The sequence below is a fragment of the Crinia signifera genome, chromosome 7, assembly GCF_055691185.1.
Source record: "Crinia signifera chromosome 7, ASM5569118v1, whole genome shotgun sequence".
In the NCBI taxonomy this organism is placed as follows: domain Eukaryota; kingdom Metazoa; phylum Chordata; class Amphibia; order Anura; family Myobatrachidae; genus Crinia; species Crinia signifera.
Window position 1 is genome coordinate 54,615,791 of NC_139223.1, and position 19,500 is coordinate 54,635,290.

Below are 19,500 nucleotides of genomic sequence, written 5' to 3' on the forward strand. Positions count from 1 at the left end.
GCCATGAATCCAACTGTCAGGAATGTCCCGACAGTCGGCTTCGAGATTGAATATCTCCATAAATTTAAACTATTATTAGGTATTCAGTTTAAATTAATAATTAGAATCCTGCGTCAATGCAGATTTCAATGGGAGGTAACATGACTTTTAGTTTGCACCTCCCAACTATGGTCCTAATGGGATGCAGTTGAAATCCCGGCGGTCGGAATCCCGACCGCTGAAATCCCAGCACTTTGTCCCTCTCTGGGTGTCCACAACACCCATAGAGGGAGAATAAATTAGTGAGTCAAGTGCAGCGAGGCACCTCTGCAAGGGGGGGGGGGGGGGGGTTGATCCATGTCCCCCCCTTGTTGGGATTTCGGCCGTCGGGATTTCGGCCGTCGGGATTTCGGCCATTGGGATTCCGGCGTCAGGATTTTGACCGCCGGGATTCCGATCGCCGGGATTTCAAACCAATCCCGTCCTTACAGTGCAGGTTTTAAGGCTAGCTATACCTAAGGCACAGATGACTAAATTAGTGCCTCCGTTATTTTGCTTTATTCATCTTTGAACAAGCAGGGATGTCACTAAAACCTGGACTTTTAGGGGTAAATTTACTAAAGCTTCTAAAGCGGTGATGTTACCCATAGCAACCAATCATATTCTATCTTTCATTTTCTATGATGCAATATATGATAGACAGAATTTGATGAATGGGGCCAGCCCAAATCCCTAAGGGCATGCATTCCAAGCCTAAAGCCGGCTCACCTTGACAGCGGGCAGGACTGGGACAGGCATAATGTGTATAAAGAGCTACTACTTTGTGCTGTAATATGAATAAGGGGACGCTCTGTTGTCAATTTATTTAAGCTTCTAAAAATTAAAAGAGTTGATGTTGCCCATAGTAACTTATCAGACTCTGTCTATCATTTTCTAGGATACAATAGAGAAATTATAGAAATAATCTGATTGGTTGCTATGGGCAAGGTCACCTCTTTTCCTTGAGGACGAAGTTGAGAAACACTGATCTAGACAATTTTATTTGTTCAAATACACTTGCTGGCAAATCTTTCTCCAGTATCTATAAAATATACAAATATCATCCATTTGATGCCATGTTAATGCTGCCAGGACTTTGCTTACAGCAAGATATTGTCCTTCTACACCGCCCTGCCATCCTATTTGTTGAGCGTTAAGATGTTACCCCCCACCCTTTTATATACCTGACATACTGTAGATCGCTCCCTGCACAGATGACTTGTGATGGCAAAGCTCACACCTTGCTAGGCCATTATCAGGAGTGTGCTTGATGAAAATACCCAGTGTAATGTGGCATTCCCACTACACAATTTACGGTTAATTATATTCAGCCCATAGGTTCCGAGCTGGAACCTAACTAATGAAAGTGTCATTTCTCATGCGTCGGCTTTAGGTTTGCCAAGCGTGGTGGTGTATTTTAGTATGCTGTCAGTGATTGCTATCATGTTTACGAAGAACTCACAAATATGAGGATAATTATAACGATAATCATAATTATTTTGGACTTACAGCTCATTCATTCATTCAAACATCGGTAATTTATCTGTCATTTTAATCACTGACGTATGGTCTGTAATCTGTTTTAGGCTGTGTCTCCCCTAATGAAATATCTTGATGACAAATTAATTATACTAAGTGAAACCTTGGTGAAAGAAAACCTATACAGGTAGGAAAGACTGCCTCATTCATCAGATGAATACACAGGTAAAGGACGGGGTGAGGGTACACCATAGTTGCCTACCCTCCTGCATTCTGCAGGAGACTCCCTGCAATAGCAGTAATCTCCCTCTCTCCCTCATTAGTCTAGCAATCTCCCTCATTTCACCTAGCCCACATTACTTTGTTACATCATAGTTACCTCCCCTCATGCATTCTGTAGGAGACTACCTGACATAGCAGCAATCTCCCTCTCTCCCTCATTAGTCTAGCAATCTCCCTCATTTTACCTAGCCCACATCACACTGTTACATCATAGTTACCGCCCCTCCTGCATTCTGCAGGAGACTCCCTGACATAGCAGCAATCTCCCTCTCTCCCTCATTAGTCTAGCAATCTCCCTCATTTCACCTAGCCCACAGTACACTGTTAAATTTTTGGGGAAAAAGGAATGAGAGACAGATACATTTACATTGAATCATCAGCACCATTTCCCAGCAGTTTACTAAGTATAGTATCTCTTACTAACTGCTTTGGGCTCATCTACATTTGGATATAAGCAGGGCTATTTTTCTGCAGGCTCCAGCAGGAACTGAGGCCCTTATTCTAGTTCACTCTTTCTGACAAAATATTTCTTAGATGGACAAAACCATGGGCACTGCAGGTGAGGCAGGTGTAAAACCCCACCCAAATCTAATTATCTCTGCACAAGTAACATCTGCCTCACCTGCAGTGCACATGGTATTGTCCATCTAAGAAATATTTTGTCAGAAAGAGTGAACTAGAATAAGGGCCAAAGTTCCTGCTGGAGCCTGCAGAAAAATAGCCCTGGATATAAGTAATTGTAAAAGATTCCTCTCAGATGTAGCAGTGCACACACACGCTTCTAGGAGCAACGTTCACAATCTCTGTTCACAATCTCTCCATATATGGAACTAGACACAACCTTTGGGTAGAGCATGACACGCCCCCTCAATGGGGCGTTGTGCAAAATTCTACGACCAACTATAATCTCCCTCAAACTAGTTTTCAAAAGTAGGCAAGTATGGGGTACACCCTGCACTGGAGCAATGCTTGCGAACAGAAAACATAGTCAGCAATTACACTGTACCTAAAATGTATTGGCTTTTTCTGTCACTTATTTTATTTATGTCACATTAATCATTGTAGCCTGGACACAAGAGCTTTGTACTGTTCTTCCACTAGCAAGACGCCTTCAGCAAAATACTGCTCAGAGTATGGATCATTGAGTGTGAGCAGGAGTCACTGTAGATGGGTCACCCGCATACGGGTGTTCCTCTCGGAGGGGGTGACACTGAAATGCCGACTCCTCTGCAGTAATAGGAGCCAGGTGCTGCAGTGTGATATTCTCCTGCAGTACCCGGCTCCTATCGTAGAGGAAGACCCAGCATTACATACAGCCCAGTCTCCGGTGGCACCCAAGGATGCTGAGCATACCTCTTGGAGCGATGCGTAGTCATGTCCCTTCCCAGCTACGTCATACCCACTGTTTTGAAGATGTTTGTAACACCACATCTGATTGTGATAGGTCACACCTACTTTTCCTACACGCGCCTTCGGGACAGGGTTGCCGCACCGGTGTTACCTGTACCAGCCCAGGTTTTACTGGGTATACTGGCCACGCTTGGGTTCTCCAGAACTAAGTGTTTCAAATAAGTCGCTATTGTGAGGAAAGGACGTGAATCTGACCCTGCCAATCTGAGGAGGTTTTTCTGATTTAATCAGTCCCACACGCGTTCACACGGGGGACCGATTCTTAGCGTCTGCGCATGTGCAATTATGCGCATGTGCAGATGCTTGGTGCGAGCAGGCATGGTGAACCGCATGTGAGGCAGCATGGCAAGGCCCCTGGGAATGGCCAGCATTTCATGGGCGTTCCCATGAAAATGCTAGCCATTCCCATGGTAATGGCCGGTGACGTGGGTGCGGAGGGGGGGCAGCTGATGTCAGCGAATGTCAGCTACCCATCCGCTTCCCACACAGGGCGCTTGGAGATCTGAGACACCACAGAGGCATCTGGGGGACTTGCAAGGCTGCAAAATTTGCAACCTTGCGAGTCAACCAGAATAAGGTCCTAAATATGATTGAGTGTCACCTATATTGCACTTGTGCCAAAGTTTGCTAATCAGTCTTCTAGGGCATGCTATTCAATGTAAAGGATACCGTATGTCATATCATTTATTTTGAGCAGTATATAGCGGTATTGGTCTTCCTATTACTGACACTTATACACTAAACAGGTATTTTCTCTATTATAACTAGTGCCACTGGGTTTTGGAGAGCCTCTGCTAATTTGCCTCTGCTAATTTGTGTGCTATTAACATCTCTTTATAAAGTGTCAGCAGACTCCGCAATGCTTTACAATTGTCAGCTTAGCTCTCCGTCAGATACACCAGCTTTGCTGAATGGGATATTGACCCACATTGCAAAGCTTATTCATAGATTGTCAACCTCAAGTCCTACCATGAAAGGGACTATTAATCATCTTTGAAATGAACTGATACAGTTGTTCCGGGCTTTACTGTTTTTTTTGATGGTTTGTTTAACAGTAGTAAAGAGCTCTATTCCAATAACCCTGAGCACGTGGCATTGCACTGACTGTAACTGCATAAACATATTGTCATTGTTCTTTTTATAGGGTCCTTGAAGCTCTCTGGTGGCTCCTGTTGAAATTCATTATAGATGCTGTGGAGTCCAACAGAGGAGTGTCTGTAGAGTTCTACGGGCGATTTTATTATACACTTGAGGTAAAAAAAGTCCACAATACACATTGTTAAATATAATACTACAGGCAGATCTATTCCTGCCTAGCAATTATACAACATGTCATTGCACATCTGTGAACTGTACTACACTATTCATGAAAAGCTTCTCTACCTTCCTTTTGGATAGGATCGGGATGTAGGTGCCCTTATACATTATACAGTACTTCCTCGTCTTTGCGGCCACCGCTACTCCAGATACGTTAGCCGCTGCTTAACCACTACGTAAGCAGCACCATTGTCCCCTCGCGGGCTAGCTTCACTCACCATGCTTTGGGCTCGATGGCTCGTTACGCTCACCACAACTTTACTAAAGGTAATAGATGGTGGTGTGGACCCAGGGTGGCGGCGTGGACCCAGGCTGGTGGTGCACAAAGATTCCTGGCCTGATACTGCTCGCTGTACAGTACATAAGTTCCATAGTGTAAGCGGTGGCCGCAAAGATGAGGAAGTACCCATTATACTATAAAGGCACCCCAAAAGGCAATGGGCTGTCACTTGAGCCTGAGCCAGGTGGCTGAAAATGCATTGGTGGTGGTGTAAGCATACAACACGTCCTGAGTAGGAACTTAGGCGTAAGTTTACTGAGATGGGAGTTGAAGATGGGATGTTGCCAATAGCAACCGATCAGTTTCTATCTATTATCTTCGAGAAGGTGCTAAATAAATAAGAAGTACAATGTTAATGGTTGCTATAGGCAACATCCCATCTTCAACAGAACTCCAACCATAGCAAATTTTCCCTCTAGACCCACTAATGGGCCACCATCATGTCCGCTCGTAGGCCTTCCATTAGCCGTATGGCTCCAGATAATGGGGATGGGCAGATAATGGGTCCTCCCCTTGGATGCACATGCTCTGGATGATTGAAATCACATAGAGCTATCTTCAATATTTCAATAGGGATGAGTGAACGTCTGCATTAATGCTGTAGCTACATTTCTGACTTACCCACATTTCCCAGGATGCTTAGTAAACAGCGGGAACATTTCTGCTCCCAGAGACAGGTTAATTCTGCGTTCAGTTGCTGCCTCTCTGTAAATATGTGACTGTGTGGCATATTACCTGTGTTTTTGCTGCGTCATAGCAGTCATGTTTCTAATGCTGGGGACACAGCTGACTGATTTCACTAACAATAAGATTCTTTGCCCAGTTAAGGTACGCTGATACTGCTTGTGCCTCCATCAGCTGCCTTCTGACACAGAGCCTATGCTACCGGAGCCCGATCTGACAAACATGCAAAAATTGATGTTTTTCACCCACTGAATGTCCTTTATAATTATAATGTTCACTTTACCCATAATGCTAAAGTGCACGCAGCCAAAGGTTCTGGTGGTGACATTCTCTGATGACGGGCAGTTCATTATCAGCACCTGTCTCAGGTGGCCTCTTCTGTTGCTATGGAAGCAGTAGCGCATGGCTGCTTCATGTTCTCTCATTTTTGTTGAAGAAATGAAGACAAAGTAAACTTGTTATAGGTTACTTGTCTCATAATATTATATTGATGATGATGAAATAATAACAACAATATATTAATAACATTTTAGGACTTGGTGAGAACTAGATGATTGCCACTATGTCTTTATATGTAAATACATACAATAGGGCCCCATATAACAAGGAGATGTAACTCTTTTAGCACTTGTTAAAGGGGTTATGTCCCTCTTTCAGTAGTCAGATTGCCCCTGTTTGTCACTGTATCATTTACACCATAACATAGATGGCAATAGTGATAAGGTTCCCAGCGCAGCCTTACCAGCTTCCAGAGATTGACCGTTTGCACATGCGGAGACTGGCTGCCGAGCATGTGCAGGACACCAAAGCCATTGCTGGCAGGAGTGAGCTTCTGCCCCTTCCCCATATGTGCATCTGCCCACTTCCTATATGTAACTCTACCCTCCCTCCTCATGCCTGCTTCAGCCCCATCCCCATATGTGCATTGCCCACTTCAATAGTTGCCTCTGCCCTCTCTCCTCATGTCTGCTACTGCCCCCTCCTCATATGTGCATCTGCCCTGTCCCTATATGTACCTCTACCCTCCCGCTTAATGTCTGCTTCTGCCCCTCCCCATATGTGCATCTGCCCAATACCTATATGAACCTCTACCCTCCTGGCTCATGTCTGCTTCTGCCCCCTCCCCATATGTGTATCTGCTTCTGCCCCCTTCCCATATGTGCATCTGCCCACTCTTGACTTGAGGCGGAGGGTAAAGGTACATATAGAAAGTGGGCAGATGCACATATGGGGAGAGGGCAGAGCAGACATGAGACGGGAGGGTAAAAGTACACATAGGGAGTGGGCAGATGCACATATGGCTAGGGGAAGAAGCAGACATGAGGCGGGAGGGTAGAGGTACATATAAGGGTTTAAGCAGATGCACATATGGGAAGGGGGCAGAAGCAGACAGGAGGAGGGAGGGTAGAGATATATATATATATATAAGGAGTGGGCAGATGCACATATGGGGAGGGGGCAGAAGCAGACATGAGGCTGGAGGGTAGAGATATAGACAGGAGGTAGGGTAGAGATATATATATATATATATATATAAAAGGAGTGGGCAGATGCACATATGGGGAGGGGGCAGAAGCAGACATGAGGCAGGGGGTAGAGCTACATAAAGGTAGTTGGCAGAAATACATATGGGGAAGGGGCAGAAGCATACATGAGACGGGAGGGAAGAGGTACATAAAGGGAGTAGGAAGATGCACATATGGGGAGGAGTGAAGAAGCAGACATGAGGCGGGAGGGTAGAGGTACATATAGGGACAGAGCAAATGCAAATATGGCGAGGGGCAGAAGCAGACATGAGGAGGAAGGGTACAGATGTATATAGGGGATTGGGCATATACACATATGGGGAGAAGCATACATGAGGCAGGAGGGTAGAGGTACATATAGAGAGTGGGCAGATGCACATATGGGGAAGGGGCAGAAGCATACATGAGGCGGATGGGTAGAGGTACATATAGAGAGTGGGCAGATACGCATATGGGGAAGGGGCAGAAGCATACATGAGGCGGGAGGGTAGAGGTACATATAGAGAGTGGGCAGATGCACATATGGGGAGGGGGCAAAGCAGACATGAGGCAGGAGGGTAGAGGTACATATAGGGAGTGGGCATATACACATATGGGGAGGGGGCAGAGCAGACATGAGGCGGGTGGGTAGAGGTACATATAGAGAGTGGGCAGATGCGCATATGGGGAAGGGGCAGAAGCATACATGAGGCGGGTGGGTAGAGGTACATATAGGGAGTGGGCAGATGCACATATGGGGAGGGGGCAGAGCAGACATGAGGCGGGAGGGTAGAGGTACATATAGGGAGTGGGCAGATCCACATATGGGGAGGGGGCATAAGCCGACATGAGGAGGGAGGATAGAGGTACATATAGGGATTGGGCAGATGCACATATGGGGAGGGGGCAGAGCAGACATGAGACAGGAGGGTAGAGGTACATATAGGGAGTGGGCAGATGCACATATGGGGAGGGGGCAGAGCAGACATGAGGCGGATGGGTAGAGGTACATATAGGGAGTGGGCAGATGCACATATGGGGAGGGGGCAGAGCAGACATGAGGCGGGAGGGTAGAGGTACATATAGGGAGTGGGCAGATCCACATATGGGGAGGGGGCAGAAGCAGACATGAGGCAGGAGGGTAGAGGTACATATAGGGAGTGGGCAGATGCACATATGGGGAGGGGGCAGAGCAGACATGAGGCGGATGGGTAGAGGTACATATAGAGAGTGGGCAGATGCACATATGGGGAGGGGGCAGAAGCAGACATGAGGCGGGAGGGTAGAGGTACATATAGGGAGTGGGCAGATGAACATATGGGGAAGAGGCAGAAGCATACATGAGGCGGGTGGGTAAAGGTACATATAGGGAGTGGGCAGATGCACAAATCGGGAGTGGGCAGAGCATACATGAGTTGGGAAGGTAGAGGTACACGAAGAGAGGGGGCAGATGCACATATGGGGAGGGGGCAGAGCAGACATGAGGCGGGAGGGTAGAGGTACATATAGGGAGTGGACAGATGCACATATGGGGAGAGGGCAGAAACAGACATGAGGATACATATTCTCTATTTTACATTATATGTGCAGTACTGTCCATATACTTCTCAACATAAATTACTCGGACCCAGTATGTGATACAGTACATTGTTTTTATATGTATTATAAAGCTTTGAAGTTCATTCTGTTTCGTACTGAGCTATCTGGCAAGCAGAGGGTTAAGGCACCTGTCTGGAACTTGTTGGGAAACTGACAGAACTGTGCAGTATATCTTACTAATGAGTGTTTTGTTTCTGACAGGCCCTGGTAGATTTTTTCCATGCAGAAGGACAAGGGTTACCACTGGACACCTTGCGGAACGGAGATTACCGGGTGATTGACTTTAATTACTGTCTTTATAACCCAGAATTCAGAGCTTAGCGGCACAGACTTCTTGCCAAAAAAGCAACTTAAATCTCACTCCTACAAAAAAAAAATGATAGCGAAGAACAGTTCTTATTAACCAGACTGTGTTCCAACTAGAACTTCTTCAAATCATTATCAGATTCTTTAAGGTAGAACTTCTATGTTTCTAACACTAATTTCGGTACTTGTTTAGTTTCACGGCGGTAGCGTCTCAGTCACAGCAGCGTCTGTGTCCCCTTGCGGGGCTCGCTTCGCTCGCCCACGCTACAGGCTCGGTGGCTCGCCACATTTGCCACACTATCTAAAATCAACTCCACGCCAACGTGGATAGTGGGGGTATGAACTTTTCACATTGGCATGGACTTTATTTTAGAAAGTTTGCCGAGCACCGAACCCGGAAGTAGCGGGCGGCTATGTACCTCTCCTTGAAACTAAACAAGTACCCTAATTTCAACCTTTTCTTTCGTGTACAGAGGCCTCAATTGATGAGCTTTTTTTGATGCAACAGATAAAATACCGGGCAAGCCTCTTACATGTAGTGCCTCTAAGTCCCAATCTCCTGACACGATTCCAGTGATATAACTAGATTTAATACAGCAATTAGTTTAAAGGCAAATACACCGATTTTGCCAATTCCAACAAGACGGAACGACATCATGTTCAAATCGTCCAGTGTGCACACACTATGTTCCTGCCGCACAGCTCAATCATTGGACATCGCTAGTGAGGGCCATGCTGCCGAATGCAGCATCATAGCCTCCACCCTTGCTCCGTCACTGTGGGTGTATGAACATGCCAATGTTGGGTCCCATCAATCTCCTACAATAGAGATCAGGGAATTGGGCATTTTTTACATACTTGATTTACCCAATCCCCTTATGTATCGCCGGTCATCGCTGGCTGCTGAAAGGGGATCGGAGCATTGCGGCAATAGGTGTAGGGGGTCCTTAACCCTTATGACCAATGGCCCATGTCCAATGGAAATAAGACCCTGCAGTAATGTTGTCTGCGTACAGGATTACAGCCGCCATTTCTGTAACAGGACACCAATGCGCCTGTGCTTCACCTGACCCCAGACGGCACTCATGCTCTCATAACATGACCCAGGGGGCAGGCGGGTAGGTTCATTGATCAGTCCTCTAACTGCTGCTTGTGGCACCTTACAGACTCTCCATGCAGCAGCACAGTTCCCACGGCACTGGGGAGGAGACAAAGCATCTTTTTCCACACAGTAATCGAGTCAAAGAGGGGCAGTATGCAGCCGAGGGCAGATACAACTGCCTCCAGCCTGTCACGACCAGTGCAGCCACACACCTCTCATTACTTCCCTGACTGTCACAAGCTGTGTCACTCTTCTAAACCAATCGCAGCATGCTCTCTATCCGACAGGCACTGTGGCAAAAAAAATCGCTGAACTGCGACCCCCATCGGCTTACCGTCCGTATCTGAATCCAGCCCCGAGACAGAGAAGCAGAGACAGGCGTTTAGCTGTTTATGTCGTGTTATAGTAAAACAATGATAAATGATTGAGCTTACTTTTTACTTACATTTTTTTTCTTCAGTTTTTGGAAGAAGAATTACGTTTAAATAAGTGTTCTACAAGTGAACTTATTGAAAAATACTACATGGATAACATCAAAGAACAGGTAACCAAGTTAAAAAGCTCATATTCAAGCAACCACATATTGGGCCACATTCTGAGCTGGGAATAAAGTAAGAAAGAGTGGGTAACTGTACACTGGGACAGACTGCACTGCAGGGGGAGTAATTACACACAGTGCAAATACTGGCTGCTTTTACATTTAAAAATGACAGGCAGATTTATATTTATGCTGCCATTTAGATTTGAGTTGTGACACTCTATTGTATCCCCCCCTCCCCAACATACACATACACGCAGCACAACATGATCCCCCCCCCCCAGTACAGTTGCGTGCTTGTTTTTGCTTTACTCTTACATCAGACCTATAGCAGTCAGTTTTAGAGACCAGTAAGGCCATCAGGCCAGATGACCAGTCCGAACCAGTATGAAGGTCACCATACACTAAAGTGAAAGTCTTTATCATTCTTAAATATCTAAAACAAATGTATTATTATCAAATGGCTGATTGTGGTGAAGTTGCATGTACAATATATTGTATACTTTCCTTTGAACCCCTGACTTCCTGTCTGTGGAAACCAGTGAGAGGGGAAGATTAGTCTCACCAGTAGCTTTATACTGCATGATGGGTAGATGCAAGATAGGAGGAAGTTGCAATAATGTGAGAATATATAAGAACTGGATACTGTATCAAGTTATGAGAGGTAAAGGATTGAAACAGACTGGCTTTGTGTAGAAAAGGAGAGGATGGAGTAATAAAGGACACCAAAGCCACAGGCATGTCAGGCAAGAGAGAACATGATATTGGTAACATGATAGAGAATAAAGGAAGGATAATGGCAAAGGGAGATGGGAAGATGATTAGATCAGTTTTGGATGTGTTGAGTTTGTGATAGCATTAATACATTTATATGGAGATGCCAGTTAGGAATTGGAAACACGGGATCAGGGGTTAAAGTGAGGGGGAACTGGGTGGAACTGAGTTCCACCACCTCTAATGGTAGGGGGATCTGAGTTCCACCTCCACCACGGTCCTGAACAGTAATTCCAACAGAAAAGCCTGTCCCAGTGGCTTCTTCATCTGGCACGGCATATGTGATGTAAAGTGAAGATGAACAGCTGTGGACATTATGTGTATAAGGGGCATTACTGTGTGACTTAATATAAATCAAGGGCACTACGTGCGGTATAATGTGTATACAATTGTGCTACAGTGTGTTGTGAGCCATTATCCCTTGGATAGATGGAAGGTAGGGCACAAATTCCCTGGCAGTGGTCTAGGCTCTGCCTAATTTTGGGGGGGGGGGGGGGGGGGGGGGGTTCTACCAACTCTCCAGGACCACTTTAAGCCCTGCACAGGATACAAGTGGAGAGAGATGTGGGGAAGAGCAGGAGATTTTGGTGTCAAATATAGAATACAGTAATAAGTTCTATAGTGTACATAGTGTCTGGTAGATGAATGAAGCAGTGATAAGGGAGGATAATTGAGCGAAAGGAGAAGTGGCCCATGGCAACCAATCAGCATTGAAGTAACATCTATCATTTGCATAATATAAAATTATACAGAGCAGCTGATTGGTTGCCATAGGCCACTTCTCCTCTGGCTCACTTCTCCTCCCTTATCACTGCTTCATACATCTACCCCTATATCTTAGTATGGGAAGCATCTATAGGTCCTGTGGGAGAGCCTAATGTTTTATGTTGTTTTTTTTTTTTTTCGTTTTTAAGATGCAATTTGCAATATCGATAACTAAATAATTCCCCACTGTCTTTATATATGCAGGTCACAGAATTTGTTACTATGAATATATAGATTTTTAAAGCTAATTTAATAACACGTCACTAGTAGCGCCAATGGCAACATTTGTTGTAATTAATACGTAATAGAATTGTCTATTATTTTTGAGAACATTATAGCCTGCGTCTTGTCACTTGTGTTGTGAAATGTAAGGGGAAAAGAATTCCCAGCAGGGGAGGGTCCAGAGGAGGGGCTATAGCACAGTTCGAAATTCAAATAGGGGAGATACACTAACTGCCATTTTAAACGGACTCACTGACAGTTGGTGTTGCTCTGCTATTTGAATTATGGACTGTGCTGCAGCCCCTCCTCTGGAACCGCCGCTGATTCCCAGTGTGCTCATGTGTCACTGTTGCGTTGTTCTGTGTTTTCCAGAGATCCGCTGAGCATAGTAAATATGGACGAATAAGCGTAAAGTGCTATTATGAGACCTCAGAGCAGAAGCTATATGTGGAAGTGCTGCACGCTGCAGATCTTATTGCACTTGACGCAAATGGTGAGAAACATTACACATTAATTCATTACATAGATGTATTATTATCCCAATTTTAATACTTGAAAATAATCACTTTGTAATGTGCAGAAATCAGGATACAGATTTGGATAGCTGAATATTAATTATTTAGCATAATCCAAATCTTGTAAAAACTAAACCTTTGTAAGTGGCCAGACAGCGGGTTGATACCTGCATTCAGTTCACCAATAGTTTTCTCAGCAACGCATGTCAATTTCCCCAGTACAATCTTGTTTTGTAGTATTGGAACTGTTTGTAATATTCTTCCAGGATATCCAGTTAATGTATAGAGTTGTAACTATTATTATGTTTATTTAAAAAATATGGGGGACCCACGCATCCTCCCCCCCCCCCGTACTTTTGGAACCAGGACCGGTCCAAGAGCCCCATGCTTGGAACTCTTCGCAATTCCCCCCCTGTATTTTTAGAACCAGCACCAGATCCGAGCCTGGGGCTGGTTATATTTAGGAGGGGGGTCCCCACACTGCATGCTTTTCCAAACATGTTACCCAAAAGCCCTTCTATTTGAAAGGGGCGTTTTGACACAAAATCGCAGCAGTGTTATCAGAAACGAATCTTGGTAAATTGCTGTGTTGTCCTGGTGCCTATGGAAAGTCCTGTCGAGTTTGTCCTATGGTCTATTCATTAGTAAATGTGTGTTCTACCTTGATTTTCATTCGTATTTCAGCTGTGTTTTTGTAGTTTACTGAGATGCATTTGACGTCTGAGAATGTTAACTCAAATTAACATGAATGATAGTAAATTTACCCCCAAGTGTATTCTAATATTCACAGCAAAGTTTTTAGGGGGAGCAGTGGCGGTTTTTACCTATGCGCTGCAGCCCCCCCAGGTAAAATCCGCCACTGTAGTGAAGCCAGATGCAGTCTGTGAGACTGCACTGGCTTCACTGTGACTGGCAGTGACTTCCTATTGGAAGCCCGACCTGCCAGTCACCAAGGCCAGGGCTGCCGAGAGGTATGCCGGTCCCCGGTAAAATTAGGGGAGTGGCCTTATTGTGGAAGGTATGGTCACCCGCGATTAGGCCACGCCCCAAAATTATTACGGTCCCGGTGCCTGTAATTTGTATTATACAGGCGCCGGGACCATGATTCTATGGGCTGTTGCCGAAGCAGCCCATAGAAGCTGGCCCCATGCGCAGTACAGAGGTTTGTACTGCGCATGCGCCAGTCTGGGCACCTGTCATCATAGCACAGGCAGCGGGAACTCTGCAGAGACCGTGAGGAGAGGTGGCGGTGGCGACAGGGGGGTGCCTGCATCGCTGTACCCCCGTCACTGTTGGGGAGTATCCACAATATCTGATGGAATTGTCCACCACTGTCTCTTGGAAAACACTCCTCAAAGCTCTATGTCTGCTGCAATAATAACCTATTCATTCTAATCAGGTATAATACTGTATATAGGTTAAATATCATATGTGTGTATTATGTATGTATGTATGTATGTATGTATGTATGTATGTATGTATGTATGTATGTATAAACAGTTAACAAATAAAAATGTTACTGCGGGGCAGATGTATTAAGCGTGGTGCAGTGATAAATCAGTGATAAAGTGGAAAGTCATAACACACTAACCAATCAATTCCTAACTCATTTTTCAAACACAGCTGATTGGCTGGTGCATTATCACCTCCCACTTTATCACTGCTTTATCATTTTACCAGGATTGATACATCTGCCCCTATGTTAGAAATCATTGTATGAGTTACACAGGTTGTATAAGTCATCACCAGAACAGTAGCAAGAAGCCATATACCCAGTGGTAGAACAATAGGCCCGCAGACCCCGCGGTCGCGGGGAGGCGCTGATTAAGTGTGGGTGCCGGGGGTCTGCGGGGCTATCATGCGCCAACCTGCTGCTGGGGCCCCTCTGTTCGCCGCCACTGCCGCCGGGACCCGCAGATCGACTAATCTCTTGTCTGCGGTCCTGTGCGGGTCTCCTCCTGGCAGGCTTGTTAATGAAAATGACCCTCAAAAAATGGCTGTCCCCTTACAGCAGACACTTTTTGAGGATGCTAGAGGAGTCGTCGGCCTCCTCTAGCATCCTCAAAAATGGTCTGCTGTTAGGGGGTGGCCATTTTTTATGGGTCATTTTCATTAAGCCTGCCAGGAGGAGAGCCGCCCAGGACCGCAGATAAGAGACAAGTAGATCTGCGGGTCCCGGCGGTAAGTAGCGGGGTTGGAGGCAGGAGGCGGGGTTTATTTTAAGAGGGGGCGGCCAAAATTTCCGGCGGGGGGGGGGGGCGCAAAAAATTGTTATGCCACTGCATATACCTGTGTGTACGTGTGCTAGGATACCTATAACATGTTTCTCTATATTACATGTGCAATATGCAAATAAAAATCTTACATTGTTTGCCAGGTCTGAGTGACCCCTTTGTCATCATTGAGCTATGTCCCCATCATATTTTCCCAATGGTGAGAGGACAGCGGACACAAGTCAAAGCCAAAACTTTGCACCCGGTGTATGATGAGCTGTTTTATTTGTGAGTATAAGGGTAACAAGTGAAGATTCTGTTGTGCCTGTTTAATGTGTGATGTATAAAGTTCTCCTTTAATTATCTTTCTTTGTATAATTTTAGATATTTCATAAATTGTCTATCAAAAGACCTTCTTGTCAAAAATGTATTGTTATTATTTTGTTGACTATACATATATTACTGCCATCTGTGTTTATGGAAGATTTCATGGCCCACCAGTAACCTGTCCTTGTATAATGAGTGTATATGTATACACCTGCTAGGGGAGGAGATTGTTAGCTCAACATGGACCATTTGTAGAACAGAAAGGTGAACAAAGACAGCAAATAAAGTAGTAACTATCGGTATGACAAATACAAAATGAGAAAAAACACCAATAAGTAAAGATGGCAAAGAATCAGATTAAGGGCCAGATGCATTAAGCTTCAAAAGTGATAAAATGGAGATTGATAAACAATAAACCAATCGGCTGCTGCCTGACATTTTTCAAACACAGTCTGTGACATGGCAGGTAGGAGCTGATTGGCTGGCTGTTTATCACTCTCCATTTTATCACTTTTTGAAGCTTAGTGCATCTGGTCCCAAGTAATTTTTCCAATGTTATAGTATCACTGTGTTTAGCAAACTTTGGCTTCTCTTGGCCTTTGACATATATGGTATTACTGTATAAGCTCCCTTATCTTGCTTCACTTTGAGATGAGGAAAGGGAGGGCTATGCAACACAAGTCTAAATCCTTTTTAGATCTGAGTGACCAGTTCACAGTCTCCGGGGTAATGGAATGTGCTGTACAGATTGCTGGATTGAAGCATGTGGCACCGTCAGTGATGGCACTGCGGCTTTGAAGAGACGTAGCTCACAAGATAGGCTTTGCTATTTGAGGCTACTGGTCTGTATCAGCAATCCCTTAGTGGCTGGGCGCAGGCTGCGGAGTATGTTACTTTCTGGTTGTGATGGATGGGAGGGAATATTTTCTGACACTTTACCTTTTAGCAAACCTGCAGAGGAATGACGGGCAAAGGCTGAACAGTACATATTACCATCGCTGGGGCTGATTCTGAGATGGGCACCAAATGCCGGCATATGTGAACATCCTCGGCCGTCTTATTTACTAGCTTATGCTAATACGAGTATTTGTGGATTTCAGATGCAATGTAGGGAATACAGTAGAAAGCAAAGAGTAGTAGATTTAATATGCAAGTGAATGTATCTCAAATTGTGTAGAAATGGATGTAAATGCAATGTCAACTGCGCAAATGCAACAAAAATACTTCCAGATCCATAGACGTTCTGACTTAGACACATTTTACTATAAACTAAGGCTGCTGGAGTGGTCCAGATCCCCTGCCCACCCTTTCCCCCTCCACATATCTATACCTAAGCCCAGTGCCATCTTCACAGTGATATTTTGGGAAGATGGCGCCCGCACGTTGAAAGAATAGATTATCTTCCCAAATATCAGTGTGAAGATGGCGAATCAAGTCAAAGGGGCCTGCTTCCCACAAGCAAGGTAGGAAGCAATGCCCTCCCCTGCGCCCATTACTGCCCTAACCCTTGCATTACAATGGTGCCAACAGTGAAGCACGCGGACCAGCAATTTTCATTTTTAACCATTTTTAGGGGCCACATAGGAGCGAGCTGTCCCTGTGCTGTCAGTGATTTGTTCTAATGCAACCATTTATTTTTATTTTTTTAAAGCTGGCTTCTATACAGAAGGAAAATATTGAAGTTGCCCTGTCCTAATGATTTTTGCAAGACTTCTGCAGCAATTATTAATTGAAATCATAATAGTGACCTAACTAATATTAGGACCCATAGTAGTAACCTAGCTAATGTTATGCCCATAGTAGTGACCTAGCTAATATTATGCCCATAGTAGTGACCTAACTAATATTATGACCCATAGTAGTGACCTAGCTAATATTATGCCCATAGTAGTGACCTAGCTAATATTATGCCCCATAGTAGACACCTAACGAATATTATTACCCATAATAATGACCTACCTAATAGTATGCCCCATAGCAGTGACCTAGCTAATATTATGACCCATAGTAGTGACCTAGCTAATATTATGCCCCATAGTAGTGACCTACCTAATATTATGCCCCATAGTAGTGACCTAGCTAATATTATGACCCATAGTAGTGACCTAGCTAATATTATGCCCCATAGTAGTGACCTAGCTAATATTATGCCCCATAGTAGTGACCTAGCAAATATTATGCCCTATAATAATGACCTAATATTATGCCCCATATTAGTGACCTAGCTAATATTATGCCCCATAGTAGTGACCTAGCAAATATTATGCCCCATAGCAGTGACCTAGCTAATATTATGCCCCATAGTAGTGACCTAGCTAATATTATTCCCCATAATAATGACCTACCTAATATTATGCCCCATAGTAGTGACCTACCTAATATTATGACCCATAGTAGTGACCTAGCTAATATTATGCCCCATAGTAGTGACCTAGCTAATATTATACCCATAGTAGTGACCTAGCTAATATTATGCCCCATAGTAGTGACCTAGCTAATATTATACCCATAGTAGTGACCTAGCTAATATTATGCCCATAGTAGTGACCTAGCTAATATTATACCCATAGTAGTGACCTAGCTAATATTATGCCCCATAGTAGTGACCTAGCTAATATTATGCCCCATAATAATGACCTAACAATTATTATGCCCCATAATAGTGACCTAAGTAATATTATGCCCGTAGTAGTGATCTAGCTAATATTATGCCCCATAATAATGACCTAATATTATGCCCCATAGTAGTGACCTAGCTAATATTATGCCCCATAGAATGACTAACAAATATTATGCCCCGTAGTAGTGACCTAGCTAATATTATGCCCCATAGTAGTGACATAGCTAATATTATGCCCCATAGTAGTGACCTAGCTAATAGTATACACCATAATAGTGACCTAGCTAATATTATGCCCCATAACAGTGACCTAATTTACATGATGTCACAAATAGGGCTGCCAGTTCAGCCACACAGTATCCCCAATTCACATTATAACATGCTATCCCCATTTCATATAATGCCACATTGTAGTGCCCGCTGTTCATATTGTGCCACCTAATAGTACCCTGTGGTTGAAATTATGCCCCGTTATAGTGCCCCTGTTCATATTATACTAAACAATATAGTGCCTTCATTTCATATTCATTAGTGAAATCTGAGAAATTGGTACGCAACTTTGTACCCTGAATGCAGGCCCCTCTAAGCCTCTGGGTCCCATAGTAATGGCATCCCTTGCACACAATATAGCTAAGCCAATGCTCTTATGTGTAAGATATACAGTGTTCTTTATCATGCATAAACAAATACTGTAGTTGTATATCTCTTATGGTCAGATTGATGTCAAGCTTAAGGTTACATTGTACAGTGTGTTTTTTGCATCTTCGAGCTCAATCCCAACCAGGACACTATTTATATATTCACCCTCTGTTTGCATTGTTTTTTTTTTTTTACGTAGTGCAGAAAATATGCTGGTAGATTACCGAGGCCGCTTACAAATAGTCCCTGGTGTGTGCTTGTGAAGTTACACTGTAAGCTCCACTAGTACACAGACTGATGCCAGTGATTCATCATTCTCTGTAAAGCGCTCCATAATATGCTGATGCTTTATAAATAAAGATAATAAAATATATAATTGTCCAACCGGTATAATATCCAATTGATCCAAAATAACTAGTATAGGGAGAATGTCAATCTGTACTTAGGAAAGCTGTTGGGTGAAATTTGAGTTCAGCATTGTTCTACACCAAATTGGATATTGTTTTAAGCCTAGCTGCATTTCTTTTGTGAACCCTGAAGAATAGCTGGGATGATCATTTTACAGGTTGGGACTCCCTTATCCGTGTATTCCACAAACAGAAATATTCCAAAAACCGTGGCTTTTCAGAATATTTATTTCTATTTTTTCCCCACCCCTTTTTTTTCATACTTACCTCGTCCCCTGATGTCACGGCTGCATCCGGGATCCTCTTCAACGGCATCTCCGGGCCCGGGGGTGCATTGCACGAGTGCGCAGTCGCACCAGTGATGTCACCCGCGCGACCACGCACTCGCGCAATGCACCCCTGGGACTGGAGATGCCGCTGAAGAGGATCCGGAAGGCCCCCATGGACACCGTGGATGGTGGGGGACCATTGAGGCACCACCACCAAGTATGGAAAAAA

At 44.4% G+C, this 19,500-nt stretch overlaps 1 protein-coding gene across 1 annotated transcript in view; it reads left to right on the forward strand.

The window, feature by feature from the left end:
- BAIAP3 (BAI1 associated protein 3) overlaps positions 1-19,500 on the forward strand; it is a 317,991-nt gene that overhangs the window by 282,738 nt on the left and 15,753 nt on the right. Inside the window, exons 27-32 of the mRNA XM_083153102.1 lie at positions 1,605-1,684; positions 4,334-4,442; positions 8,776-8,847; positions 10,443-10,526; positions 12,654-12,774; positions 15,174-15,297. Of these exons, the coding sequence (XP_083009228.1) occupies positions 1,605-1,684; positions 4,334-4,442; positions 8,776-8,847; positions 10,443-10,526; positions 12,654-12,774; positions 15,174-15,297 (590 nt within the window). The remainder of the gene's footprint in view (positions 1-1,604; positions 1,685-4,333; positions 4,443-8,775; positions 8,848-10,442; positions 10,527-12,653; positions 12,775-15,173; positions 15,298-19,500) is intronic.